General features: G+C 33.9%; 1 protein-coding gene across 8 annotated transcripts in view; it reads right to left on the bottom strand.

The window, feature by feature from the left end:
* The window catches only part of ADGRV1 (adhesion G protein-coupled receptor V1), a 253088-nt gene that overhangs the window by 209156 nt on the left and 29328 nt on the right, over positions 1–14604 (bottom strand). For 5 of the 8 annotated variants that reach the window (XM_085566953.1, XM_085566955.1, XM_085566954.1 and 2 more), the window contains 10 exons: positions 12558–12590; positions 11382–11508; positions 11108–11293; positions 10211–10391; positions 8848–9011; positions 8084–8207; positions 7449–7715; positions 5965–6091; positions 3603–3820; positions 1828–2571 (listed from right to left, as the gene is read on the bottom strand). In XM_085566953.1, the coding sequence (XP_085423079.1) occupies positions 1828–2571; positions 3603–3820; positions 5965–6091; positions 7449–7715; positions 8084–8207; positions 8848–9011; positions 10211–10391; positions 11108–11293; positions 11382–11508; positions 12558–12590 (2171 nt within the window). The remainder of the gene's footprint in view (positions 1–1827; positions 2572–3602; positions 3821–5964; positions 6092–7448; positions 7716–8083; positions 8208–8847; positions 9012–10210; positions 10392–11107; positions 11294–11381; positions 11509–12557; positions 12591–14604) is intronic. The other 3 variants (XM_085566958.1, XM_085566959.1, XM_085566957.1) reach the window with 1 other exon arrangement.

Here is a 14604-nt window from a genome sequence, read left to right on the forward strand (position 1 = left end):
AAGAAAGTTAGAATTTTTCTTATGTTATTGGGGCTTTTTTCAAAATAACTAATATATGTAATTATTTAAAAATCTATGATAACTTATTTACCGTCCCTGGGTTAGTAATCATATTGATCTTGAAATGGAGACTGGGAGGCTCCTGAAGCCTCATCTCAGTGTTACAGGTAGATCATTACAGGTCAAATAATTCCTTCCTAGATTGTTCATGTATTTCAACTTACTAATTCTATCTGCACGTTGTCATAATCCTTTATCTTAATGAATCTTGGAAACTTCTCTCTTTCCATTAAAATATTCAGAGCCAGCTGCAGCCCATATCAATTTTGTTTTTCCAAACACTTGCTTTACACATTTTGTATCTTTGTATATTTAATGTGTCCTCTGCTAGGACTGACAATTCATTCTGATGATCAGAGTATTAGCCACACAGGACATGCTTGTGCCCTTATGCACTGGAAGAGGGGCTTAGAAAAGTAGACCAGTTCCAAGCACTTTTTTAAACTGTTTTATCATTTCTTTCTCTCCGAAAAATTATTCTACTCAGCAAATCAGAGGATGACAGTTCCTTTTTTCAAAAATATACTAAGCTGGTAGTTCATAGTTCTCTATAACATAGAGAACATATCTCTTCAACTGTTTTATGATTTTGGAAGGAAATGTGACACTGAGTGTCACTTCTAGAAACAAGTAACCACAACTGCGACTGATCCCAAGACACAAGGTAGAGGATGGTGAGAAAAGCCAGGCTACAGTACCCACTATAGTATCCAGCATTAAAAGATGAGAGATTAAATCCTTAGATTATACTTAGCTTATATATATATCTCCAGACAGAGCTTTATGTTTGTGCACATATATGCATGTAGATATTATATGCATTTAACATCACTGCATGTTTTTAAATTTTCCTTCTTTGATTACAGAGGAGCCTGCACTCAAGACTTTGATAATGATGCACTGCCTATCCCCATGGGAAAAAAAAAAAAAACAAAAAAAAAAAACAACCAAACAAACAAACAAAAAAAAAAACCCTGTGAAACTGATGGGAAGAGAAATAAAGGAAAAGGAAGAGATTACTGCTATGAAAAAAAAAAAAAAAGCACATGGAAGGGTGAGGAAATGCAAAAGAAAGAGTAAACATAAATGTATTTCCACTATATAATACCTGACTTTGCAAAGGAATTCTTGTGATGCTCACTGCTATGCTAGTTGAGTGTAAACATCCATAATGGTTATGTATGACTAAGACACATCTGGGAATATCAAATTAGAGGAATTGAAGTACATATGCTAATGTTATTTGGAACATCATTAAACATATGGGCAAATTTTTTATATACCATGTAAATACACGCTTAAGTAAATCTAAACCCTAAACATTCTATTGCTTACAAAGTAGTGGTTTAGCTGTAATATAATTCACAACTAGACTCAAAAACTTATTGTATTTTGTTTCAGAAATCAAGAGAAAAGATTCTTTCTTAGTCACAGTACTGCAAATCTAATCAAAACCTTAATTATAAATATATATAACTATAAGTACAGTTATATATCTATAAGCATACATATAGAAATATAATTATCATTATTTTCAAGTTATTGAAATTAATATTCCTGTACAGTTCTGATGCTTTTTGAAAATTTCCCAGCTCTTATTTCCATTTATATGGTTTTTGAAAATTCCTAGAATTTTCTATGAATTGCTTTTAACTAACTAATCAGATATAATAATTTCAGAATCTTGCATATATCTTTCAAGGAGCTAGACTCTTCCATATTTTGCAAAACTTCATATATGAAGAATAACACAACCTATTGACTCACCATCAGCAATTGCTTCTCCTTTAAGGCTCTTAATTCCTCCTAGAACTGGAATTCCATCCATGTAAAATTCAATTATACTTTCATCCAGAGTAATCAGAATGTGAACCCAAGTACTTTCATCCAGATATTTCAGGACTGCTGTTTTGGCTATGTATGTCATATAGGACCCTAATGCTGTATAATGAAGCACTATAGAAATGTGAGAATCATTTGTTTGGATTTTCACACCATAATATAAGGTTCCATTACCATCATCCTTTTCAACTATATAACCATCAGTATTAACATTAGGAATTAACCATGCTGAAAATGTAAAATTAGTTACTGCAGTATTTCCCTCGTATGGGTATTCCAGACCAATAATTCCAAATGCATCCTCTTTTCCACTGAAATACAAAGCATCTGTTCCACTGTGATGGCGTCTCATGTGTGGCTGAGATTGCACTGAACTTGGAAATGATCCCAGCAACAAGAGGTCTACCATTGACGGTAATCCACCTTGAAACGTACTGGACAGTATTTCCCAACCTAAACGGACAGCACCAAAAGTGCCTTGATGTCTCCAGATGGTGAAGTCTGTAATATAGGAAAGATCATCTTCAGAAAGAACATCTTCTACTATCTCTCTGTCCTGACTGTCGGGATCTAGAACGAAGACTCCAAAAGGGTCATCATTGAAAGGGATCATCACAGTTACAGCAAGGCTTGTTTCAGACAACTGCCCACCAGGACCAGGAGACCCACCTATATAATGGAAGTTGAGAGTAGAAGTTACTGGTCTGAAAAAAGTTACTAAGTATTTTAAAATGTTTAAACAAAATACCTTTTTAAATAGGCCTAAATCTTCTTTAAAGGGTCTCTGAACTCCTAAAAATTTCTCCAAATTTAAGTTTTACATGAATTAACTATATTGGTTTTAAAATACTATAGAGAACATTTTCATAGAAAATAAGCAATGTTATTTTTAAGTTCAGAATATAACTGTTTTTCAGTTAAAACAAGATTAGCTCAGATTTCCTGAATTAGTAATGAGATAAGTTGCTTTTGTTTCATTTGAAAAACATAAGGTAAAATTAATTTTTCATTGTACTCCAAGATTTACACAAATATTAAATGGCAACACTTGGTTCACTGCCTCCAAATAAGCAGAGATTACCCTGCAAAATCAGTAACCAGCTGTGTGCTAAAACAGCTCCTAAGTCCTGCCATTGGTCACCTACTTCTTCAGAATAAGAAGACCATGGTGACTTTAGAGACTCCATGCACTACTAAACAGGAAATCTTCTGTACACACATATGGATTTCACTTACAGAAATGTCAACATATTTTCAGTTGTATCTCAGCACACAAGACCATAAATATACTGAGGTGGAAGGAGGTTTGGAACTCTACTCAGTAGTAGGCCTGTAGCAGTTGTAATAAAGTGTTATAAAGTGGTAACTATTTGTATTTTGGAGAAATTTCTAGAAAAAAAGAAAACAAACCAGCTAATCTCCATTATGGTATTTTATACCTTCATTTTGTCAGCTCTACAGAAGGCTCTACATCTCTGAAATCACTAAAAGGTATCTTTTTTAAAGGCCAGATTCCAAAACTGTGTTCATATATCTAAATTAAAGAGAAATAGAGAAAAAAACCCTAAAATGTCACCAGAAAAGTATAGGATGACATAGGTATCAAGGCAAAGCACTTTGTAGGATTATTTCTTTTTGATTGATTAAATATAATTGTTTTCTACCAGATAGGAAGGGAATGGTTATATGGAAGACAGTACCTGAAACATTCACCAATTTTAAAATGTAAAATTCATTGAATTCAGGAATTTTATCTGAAACAGCATGGAGCAATATCTGCTTTGATCCTTCACCATCCATGAAGTACACAGTCCCATAAGTTTCATAGAACTCTTCTCCTGGCTTCAGTGTAGAGTCATTATGAAACAGCTGCCAGGTTAATGAGACATTCCCAAAGTGTCCTCTATGTCTCAAAATCCTGTTCAGAGATACAGAAAGAGTCAATGTCCTGGCAGACATGCATCAGCATTCTCCATTAACAATGGAAAACACGGACTAATCATCCTTACTGGATGGAATATAATATGCATTGTTCTAAATAACCACAAATAACAACCAGAACCATGAACAATAGAACAATCCTCTTGCAGGGCCTGCAATTTCACAATATAATTCTTCACCAAGGTATACCACAGATGTCTTAGAAAGAAAGTAATCAATGAAGGTCCATGCAAAACAGCGCTGTTTAGATGAAAATTAGTTTGTCTTGCACTTCTATTTTTTAAAAATATAAAATGAATGTATAGTTCAGCAAATTAACATTTAAAATTGTGTTAACTGGCCACTCTTAGAGAAGAAAGAGAAGGTATTTAACTATAAGTATTTTATCCTTTAACCATTAAGATGCCTTAACCTTTTTTGAATTGGTATTTAATTACAGTTACATAGTAGGTCCTTCACAAATCTGATTATTCCATATTAAGAATTGAAAAAATACAAAAAAATCTTTTATTTGTTTGCATAGTTATCTGGTAACATAATTTCACCAATTTCCAAAAAGTTTTATAAATAAAAACTGAAGAACTAAACTGAACATAAAGAAGCTCCTTTATGAACAAAATATTTTTGCATACAAAAAGACCATTTCTGTTTGTGTGGTAAAAAGCATTAAAATAGCTGTTTAAAGCATTATTATACAAGTCTGAAAAATTAATTAAGTCAAGTAGTTTAGGTTCTAAAGGTTCCTTTTGTTGTTCTTAAACAGGACATTTTATTCCAATGCTGCAGCACTGTTGCAGTAACTCCAGTTACTCTCATAAAAGCTCAGTGCTCAGTGCTGCTGTGTAGGTGTTCCCACTGGTTAGGTGATAAACCAGTCTGACGCTTTTCTTATGTACTAAACAAAAGTAAATTCCTTTTGGGGGTATAGAAGAGACAGTTTCCCAGTAAATATATTATAGCAATAAGAATTAAGCAAAGTAAGATGTTAGTGACCTTGGAATCATGTGCTTCCATAAAGTGCTTGTATACAAATGTGTTTAGTTCATATCATCACTCTTCACACCATCGATTTGAAAAAAAAAATTATTGGGGGCCAAAAAATCCTCAAAGAGCAACATAAAACGAACCACAAAATATATACTTAATGTACTCTTTTAACAAATATTTTAATTTTTTAGATGTGCAACACAAGCATAAAGATCTAACTCACAGTCATCAGCATCTATTTCCAGGACTTAAAACAATCAAATTAATTAAGAATATATAAAATATAATTAAACAAGTGCTTAAAAGCCTCTTCTTTAACTGTTCACACTGTCACATTTATTGTGAACCATATTGTGTCTTCATACCCTGTCCAAAATTTTCTCATTGAAAATCAGTATTTTTGTCAATTTATACCCACATTCTGAGTTTAGGAACATAAAAAAGTCAGATGACATCAAACTTAATTTCTTAACCCTTCCCTTTCCTGAATACATCCCAGGACCTACATGTCAGACTAGGGAAAAATATACTCATCCTAGAAGAAAAGCACATTTGGACTTTGAGTATGGTTTACTATCTGCAATTTACAGATAGAAGATAAACAAACTAACAGAAAGAATACAGTAAAATAGGTTGTTTGCAGGGTAAGATTTCAAAGGGGGGGGGTGCAAAAAGAAATTGACCACATAATTGTATTTAACTGTATTTTGAAAATATTTTTTTTTACTTCTCTATTTATCCAGGTTATATTCTGCTCATTCATCTTGGTCCTTCTGACTCTACACTCTCATGAAAATTAAACAAAAACACCTATGCTGTAATCTTATTTGTATGAAGATACAAAAAAGCTCCTTGTGCTGCAATCTTACTTGTTTATATTTTACCAGGAATTTTGTACACTTTAATATGCACAGTCTACTTGATAATATAAGAGTTGATATTTGATGTCTTGTTGATCCCCAGTATGTTTGTAAATAATTTAATCCAAAATTTGGCAGAGCTATTTTTCTAAAAATTTTAGCAATGCAAAAAATAAGGTTAAATCAAAGTACTCTCCATAAAATAACACACATATTAAGATACACATACATGCATTCAAAAAAGGGGCAACGATATTAATTAAAAGTTACTTACAAAAAAAAATTACTTTTTCCTTCTTCCACTAGCTTCTCTATAGGTTCTAAGGAGAAAATTCCATTAGGATCATCATTTGCTTCAATAATAACTGTAGCCACTCCAGCATTAAAAATAACAGTATCACCTAAAAAGAGGGTGATTAATTTAATCAAAACTGGAATCAGAAATGGAGCTAACTCTAAAATTGAATGTATTTTTTCTTCTCACATCAATAGGTTTCATGCAAAGAAAGAAACAAGCAGTGATAAAGCAATCAGTGCAAACTAATATTTGAGATATTCAGTAACAGACAAATCAGTGTTAAAAATGTAAATAGCATCTAAGGCAAGTATAAAGAATGCAAATTTTAAGAAAAATGTGACATGACCAGAGATGATGCAATCCTGAAAATAAAGGACTGTATGAGAGGCTGTACTTCTTGTTTGATCGATTGGTCAAGTCAGAAGAAAAAGACATGTATTCAGAGATCCCAGCTCTCCTTTAGACCTACAGTAGAAATATGCCCTTTAACTAAATACAAGACAACAGCAACCTCCATGAGATTAGTCATACTCATATCACAGCCTATCTGAAAAGAAAAAAAATACAAAATACCTGTGAAATAAGGTGGAAATTAATAGGATTTCTTTATGTATATTAGCAGAGTAGGGACATTTCAATACCTTTTTATGTCCACAAAGGTACATTATGTTTCCATTCCCACCCTAGTTTTCACCCTTTTCAAAAGCATTAGACTTGTTTTTATTCCAAAGTGAACAACCCATTTATGGTTTTAACCTCAAGTACCTCTATTTGTATTTTTTCAGAGGTACAACAGTCCAATGTAATTTTCAAAAGGGATGTAACAATCAAGGCCAATATATACAACAGATAATAAAAAGAAAAATAATAATTGCATTTTTTCCCTCTTTCAGGAATTTATCTAGAAATATTCTGTATTTTGGCCATCCTGGCAGGAATGTGTGAAAGAAGGAAAGCTATCACATGTTTCCAATAGAATGGTAAAAGAAGATACCAGCAGATCCTGAACAAAGTTAGTAAAGTAGAAAGAGAGCACTAAAGAGAAAATTTAAGAAGGAGGAAGTATGGCTTTGTCTGAGTATCAGAGTGAATTCTAGCTGGCCTTGGGAAACACATGAACTACATTATAGTCAGATAATCGAGAAAAAATACCTATTTCTTATATTTAACCTGTATTTTCTTATTGAGTCAAAACCCCATCTAATTTGGAGCATTTGGGAAGAGATTTCAGCTCAAGTTATTTTTGCAGGACAGTTTCAGCTATATATTAATTTTTGTTTCCAATTAAGCAATTCAAGATCAAAATCCAATCACACTGCACAGAAATTTTATAGAAATTATGCAAGTCTTACTAATATAATGCCTGGCATTTTTACATTGCTTTATGATAAGAACAAGGTGGTAAAAAATAGAGAAAAAAGAAAAGGATTACTAAATATACATGAAAACATTGCTTTTACCTGTTGAATTCAAAAGGAAGATATAAAATACTTCATCAGTTTCAGGGGTATCATCATCATTAACATACACAGACAAGGTCTGCTCTCGTTCTCCAACATCAAACAGAATGAAACTCTCCTTTCCACTGGGAACAAAGTCTCCCTCTTCAGCTGTCGCATCTCCATTAACAGTAATATACTGAACAGCAACAACAGTATCAGCAGATCCATTCCTTAGGACTGTAAAGTTTGCAGCACTCCCTTCTGTAATGCTCACTGTCAGAGGTTCTGAAAACACACAGGTAACAAATTCAAGTTCAAGCCTTAGCTTCCTGCATGCAGCTTGCTCATCTAGTCCCCTGTAAGAGGATTCTTCACCTCAGGGAAAGAGAAGGCACATGTAGTTCAGGATACGAAATACTTGCAGGTAGAAGAGAATATTGTTGTCCTTAGCCATCTAACCAATCCAAGAGCCATCCACAAAAATAATGACATAAAATGAGAGAAAATTGTTAAGTAAAAAAAAAGGAAAATACAATACAACAAAAACAAAGAAAAGCTCCACTAGGATTAACATTTTTTAATAACCCGCTCTTTCAATAAAATCTGTATGGGGTAGAATATGAATTCCAAATTTAAAACTAGTAATATCTAACCTGCAAAATAAATGGGATCATCATTCCTTGTAATTTGTAAAAAAGCACTGGTAATATTGCCCAATCTTGCTCCACCAGTGGCATTGAATAATCTGATTATGAATACTTCCATCTCTTCAGGTATCTGAATGACAAAGTATTAAGAAATTAATTTTTTGCATATGAAACAATGAAGAAATTAAAATGAACAGCTGAGGAGGTTAATAAAACAGGGTTCCTGCATGTTGTTGTTTATTTCTTGATTCATAAGTGTGTTAAGAGAGAAGAAAAATGACAGTTCATGCACTCACACAAAAATAATCATCAGTCAGAAATCTTTGTAAATAAATACCCTCATTTTTACTATTATACAGATAATCCAAAAATTATCTTGCAGTTTCCTGATGCTGATGTAACTTATTTTTACAGCTATATTTATTTATTGATTCCTTTATTACTAATTATTCTCATTCTTTCTTATCTTACTTCAAATATATCATCATTACAATGATAACATTAGGATACTTGCTAAAAAAAAGTGGTTTACTTATTATAATTTAACCATATGACTACTGAGAGATCCTAACTTTTTTGTTTACAGATATGCACAATGTCTCAATTTTTTTTATGATTTGCTTAAGTAAATTCACTTTTATCCAAGTATTTTGATTTTCTCAAAAAAAATATCAGTTTCTTAAAAAACAGAGCTGCTTCTTAAGTTTCAATGTTTTAGCTCTTCCTCTTTGCTCCACATATTTACACAAAAATACTGCAAATATTATTACCTCATCTGGTAGAGAGTAAATGGTGATATTTTTTGAAAACTCCAAATTATCAAAGAAGACTGTCCCTTGTTCTGGATAGATGTCATTGGTACATACTGGGTCAACAATCCAGGACACACTAACATTGCCATAGTTTCCTTGGTTTCTTACAAGTCTGTAAGAGGCTACAAAATGTAAACATGTACAGTCAGTGTGCATTTCCAGAAAAGCACAATTCAAAATGAAAAAGGTCAGCAAAGCTGAAACAAAGAAAAAGAAGAAAAGGAAAGGAAAGGAAAGGAAAGGAAAGGAAAGGAAAGGAAAGGAAAGGAAAGGAAAGGAAAGGAAAGGAAAGGAAAGGAAAGGAAAGGAAAGGAAAGGAAAGGAAAGGAAAGGAAAGGAAAGGAAAGGAAAGGAAAGGAAAGGAAAGGAAAGGAAAGGAAAGGAAAGGAAAGGAAAGGAAAGGAAAGGAAAGGAAAGGAAAGGAAAGGAAAGGAAAGGAAAGGAAAGGAAAGGAAAGGAAAGGAAAGGAAAGGAAAGGAAAGGAAAGGAAAGGAAAGGAAAGGAAAGGAAAGGAAAGGAAAGGAAAGGAAAGGAAAGGAAAGGAAAGGAAAGGAAAGGAAAGGAAAGGAAAGGAAAGGAAAGGAAAGGAAAGGAAAGGAAAGGAAAGGAAAGGAAAGGAAAGGAAAGGAAAGGAAAGGAAAGGAAAGGAAAGGAAAGGAAAGGAAAGGAAAGGAAAGGAAAGGAAAGGAAAGGAAAGGAAAGGAAAGGAAAGGAAAGGAAAGGAAAGGAAAGGAAAGGAAAGGAAAGGAAAGGAAAGGAAAGGAAAGGAAAGGAAAGGAAAGGAAAGGAAAGGAAAGGAAAGGAAAGGAAAGGAAAGGAAAGGAAAGGAAAGGAAAGGAAAGGAAAGGAAAGGAAAGGAAAGGGGAAACAATAAGTAAATCCACTTCCTGCAAAACTAATATGCGAGTGCCCTACACAAAGTCACACAATAATAGCCCATTACAGCAGTTAAGATACAGTTAGTGTATCTGCTGATACACTAGAGATAGCTAAATTGAAGTCACATCTATGAAAATTTAGCTCATTCTTCTCCCGCTTAGCACTTTATGCTCACCAAGCAGAGCTGCTATCACCAGGCTGTACCTTGCAAGTACATAAATTCTCTGTCCCTCCTGTAATATTCTCTAGCTCTATTTTAACTAGATTGATCCCTAATAGACTTCTAGGCCCATCCTCCTCTGCACTAATCTCCACTGCTCATCATACCATACTCCCCTGGAAACTTCTGAGTCAGGCATTGTCCAACGAAGGTGAAAAAGGGAAAAGTAGCCTTGCAGGAGCAGACAGCAGAGAAAGCAGGTACTCTTATAAAAAGAATTACCAGTGTAGATGATTTCTCCTTTACTTTCCTTTATTGTTACTGATAGTTCATCAGGTAGAAACTGAATGACACCATGTGGATCATCATTCTTCAAAATGGTTATATTTACCCTTGTGGCATTCCCCAGCTTGCCTGACATTTCACTGTAGCCACTGAGCACAACAGCATATGCCTCATCCAGCTGGAAGAGGGAAACACAGTCAGAATAAAAAGATTTATTCAGCAGAAAGAAATAATTTCAACAAAATAAAGAGAAGGCAATTTCAACAGCAGAAAGAAAGAGGCAATTTCAACAAAAGAAAATTACACACATTTTCTACATGCACAATGATTTTGTACATCTTTGTCATCTGTAACAGTGAAAGTAAAGATTTTTAAATCCCTGACATTAAGCTAATTTAAAAAAAATTGTCAGCTTGCATTATTAATATAATGTGACTTTGTATTTCAAATATGACTTGAAAAAACACTCACAAGACATGCACCATGGAACACTAAAACAAGTATTGCATCTTTGCATCTATACAGCAAATATTAGTGTAGACCAGGGAGCACTGAGGGTCACTGAGGTATTTACCACAAAAAGAGACAAAAAGAAAGCAATTTATTGTACAGCCCTCAATTAAACAGTGGTATTCCATAGTACAGAATGCCAAGGATGCCAAAAGCTCAGATGAATAAATTAAGTTTCAATTTACAAAAAATAAAAATCCACTGAGGCCTATTAATGCCAAATATACCTTCTAGTTATCCAGGCATCCCTGGTTTGAAGACTGGGAACACATTCCCTAGAAAAGCATTACATACTCATTCTGCTACCATATATTTTCCTGTATTTTAATAAGTGACTGTTATGATGTGAACACAATTTGGAGAAAGGAAAATTTTTATTTCTACCTCTGGAATCCCATCCATCCTTGTCAAAAGAGTAATTATGATCTCTCTTTCACCAGGTTTAAATTCCAGAATTCCTGTGCTTCCATAAAACTCATTATTGTCCCTTGGTTCTACAGTGTATCGCAGAAACTGCCTAACAAGGTTCCCTCTGCTGCGGACAATCTGCAGTTCTACAGAATCTCCCTCCTGTAAAAAAGGAAATTCAGCATTTTACTTGCACTTTGCTAAGATTTACTTTTCTATAGCGATTAAGGAAAGTTATTCAGATAGCTACCTTGATACTGTAGGGACCTCTGGAAGAGGGAGAAAATTCAAACACTCCTCCAGGATCATCATTTTCCAAAATAGTGATTTCACAAGTAGTAAACCCATATTTCAGTATGTGATTTTCCACACTGACCCTGGGAAAGGAAATAAAGTGATGATTTTTTGAGTGATGGCTCTTTTAGTAACTAAATACATATCTGTGTGAAGGACATCAGAATCCTGACTAATTTTACGAATAAATTATGAAAAGAATTACCTAAATAGAATATAATAAATTAGGAAAGACACACCAGAGTTTTTCATTCACTTGCAGAAAATCCAGCCTTCATTCCTGAGATACCTTTGCTTTTTGATTATTTTTACAACTTATAGTTCTGAGGCTTTTTAGTCACACATGCACACAACACAAAGAAAAAGAAACAGAATTGTATACTAAAAATTTAAAATCACATTTAGCTTTACTTTATATTTGGATCAAAACATAAGGAGTGATCCAAAACAAAGAGAGCTGGTATTTCTTGCATTCATTTCCTCAGATACAAACTTTCAATTACATTGTTTTAAGTACATTCCATTAAAAATGCAAGAAAAACTATTGCTGAAAAATGCATAAAGAATGCACCTTCAGATGGATGACTTTGATATAGCTTATTAAATGCTGGCTTATGAATTCAGATTCATCTTTCTTGTTTTCTGGAAGAAAATTCCAATGAACAAACAGGAAATATCTATTTTAAATGGTAATATGTCATGTTTATTGCATATTTTAAAAATAAGCCAGCAGACACAAAAACTTGTGTTATCATAAACTAAATGGAGGTCATTAAAAAAAAAAGATAACTGCTCAACTGAAAACTTCTCTACAGTTCTAGTCCACTCAGGCATTTAGGTGGGACAAATTGTATTTCTGGCAGTCTATGACAATAGTGCAATCAAGTGCAGGTATTAAACACTGAGTCATGCATTAGTAACTTTCATAATTCACAAATCCTAAATAAAGCTTCAAGCCAGAAACCCATGCCATCAAATTAAAAACCAAAGCGAAACCGAGCATTGTCCAAAGAGTTGCAGAAGACATGATTCCTGAGAGGAAAAGAAATTATTGACAGATTCTGTTCAAACTAGCCACTCATAAAACAAAGCATTGATTCATTGAAGACAAACCACAGTTCACTGCACTTACCCAAAGTACACGACAAACCTTTCTGTCTCTACCCTGTTAACAGATAAAGAAAGAAGGAAAAAAGAATAGAGGGAAAGAAAAGCGGTAGGGGAATGAATGAAAGTGCTAGTTTCTGGAATTTCAATAGTACCAGTCTTAGACAACAATAAAAACAAGAGCACCAGAAAGTTTTCTTTTCCCTTTCCAAACAATCATGTTCCTTCTATGGGCACCTCCTTCCTTGGCATTTTCCTCTTGAAAAAGGCTAGCAAGTGGACAATCCTCACTGGTGAGAAATGACCCCATGACCAATTCAGGATGTCAAGGCCCATTCATGACATGCCCTACCCAGCCCTCCTCCAGGAGTTCTTTCACTGACAACTTCTGTGTCTGCTCACAACTGCACCAGCAAAAAAAAAAAACACGCAAAAAAAAAAAATACACTCAACATGCCTCCATTATGTGTTTTTTCATCAATCTGACACAGTAATGATAAAAACAGATAAATACATTGGGAGTTGTGACACATACAAATCAAAGACTATTCTAGCAAAAAATCGCATCAAACTTTATTTCTGATGAATTTTTAGATTAATCAGATTATCAGAGTTAAATACCAACAAAAAAAAAAAAAAAAAAGAAGACAACCACCACGCTCCCAAAAAACAAGGAAAAAATAGAAATAGGTAAATAAGCACATATCACATAAATTCAGGTGAAAGGACATTATTCAGCAAGAACAAGTATGAAATTTCATGGAAGTATGTATAGATTATCATTTTAACCCAAAATAAAAATATAGTTAATAGTAAACATGGATCTGCCATTAAAATTGTATAAACAGATAAACAAAGCATTTACAAAGTGACGTTTTAAATTCAAAAATAATTCAGCTTCAGAACTCAATAGACATAAGAGTTCACTCAAAAGTCTGAAGTAATAAAGCAAATACATTTGCAGTCTTATTCTTTCAAACAGGAAATCTGATTTAATAGAAATTTCTTAGTTATTTCAAATGAGGCTACATTTTAAATACTTTATATGAAGACATTCTTCTTTCCTTCAGAAATGTATGCAAGTTTTCCAGAATCATCAAGCATTAATACTATTTAAAAAGTCAAGGTGAAAACTCCAGAGCTAAAATTTATGCTAAATTTTCACTATATTGCTCTTAATGCTAAAATTCAATTATATCACCAAGCTGTTGGTAATATGTTTCACAGCAGAGAATACAAATGAACCATTATTTCAAGTGGGTTTTTGGTCTGTATGTACAAGCTTAAGTGGTTAAGTCACCAAAAAGTGAAAGGGCATGCCAAATACGCCCTCTCTTTCACCTTCATGAAGTCAGACTGTGTGAATACAAATGCAGCTCAGACGAAAAAGACCCTGTTAACTGAGGAGTACTGCTAGAATCTCATATCATGTTGTAGTGCACAATGGCAGCTCTAACGAAATCCAATGGGTAGATGAAATTAAACAGTCCCAAGGTACCATGAGATGGTACTTTGAGTATCTCCAGATATACTTTGACAGTACTTAGAAGACTGGCAATACTTACTATCTTTTAACAGGCACAGTGTAAATCAGACCAGAATCTCAAGAACTTGCAAGTTAGAAAGCAACCAATCTGATTCAGCCCATCTATTGCTAAAAACACCATTATATTTGATTTTTCTCCAGCCAAGTTTTCAAAATTAGGGTCACTTGACTGACTGACTGATTGCTGAATCTGACCTTGTTTTCCTGCATGACTGGCCAGATTGCTACCATTGCTCTAATACATTAAATGGTGGTTAATATTCAAAAACAGCAGATGGTGTCTGGGCACTGGAAGCGGCTCCCCAGAGTAGCAGTCACAACACCAAGGGGCATCCTATGCAAGCCCAGGAGTTGGATTTGATGATCCTCATAGGTTCCTTCTAATTTTGCTTATTTGGTGATTCCATGATAAAACAGCCTATGCAAAAAAGATTAGAAGCCACAAGGTACAGGCTTCCAACTTGGATCTGCCATTAAATGAGCAATGAGCACAGCAGGATCTCTTGTGTCTACATTCTAACATACT

Source organism: Lonchura striata, chromosome Z (genome assembly GCF_050655825.1).
Source record: "Lonchura striata isolate lonStrDom1 chromosome Z, ASM5065582v1, whole genome shotgun sequence".
Classification (NCBI taxonomy): domain Eukaryota; kingdom Metazoa; phylum Chordata; class Aves; order Passeriformes; family Estrildidae; genus Lonchura; species Lonchura striata.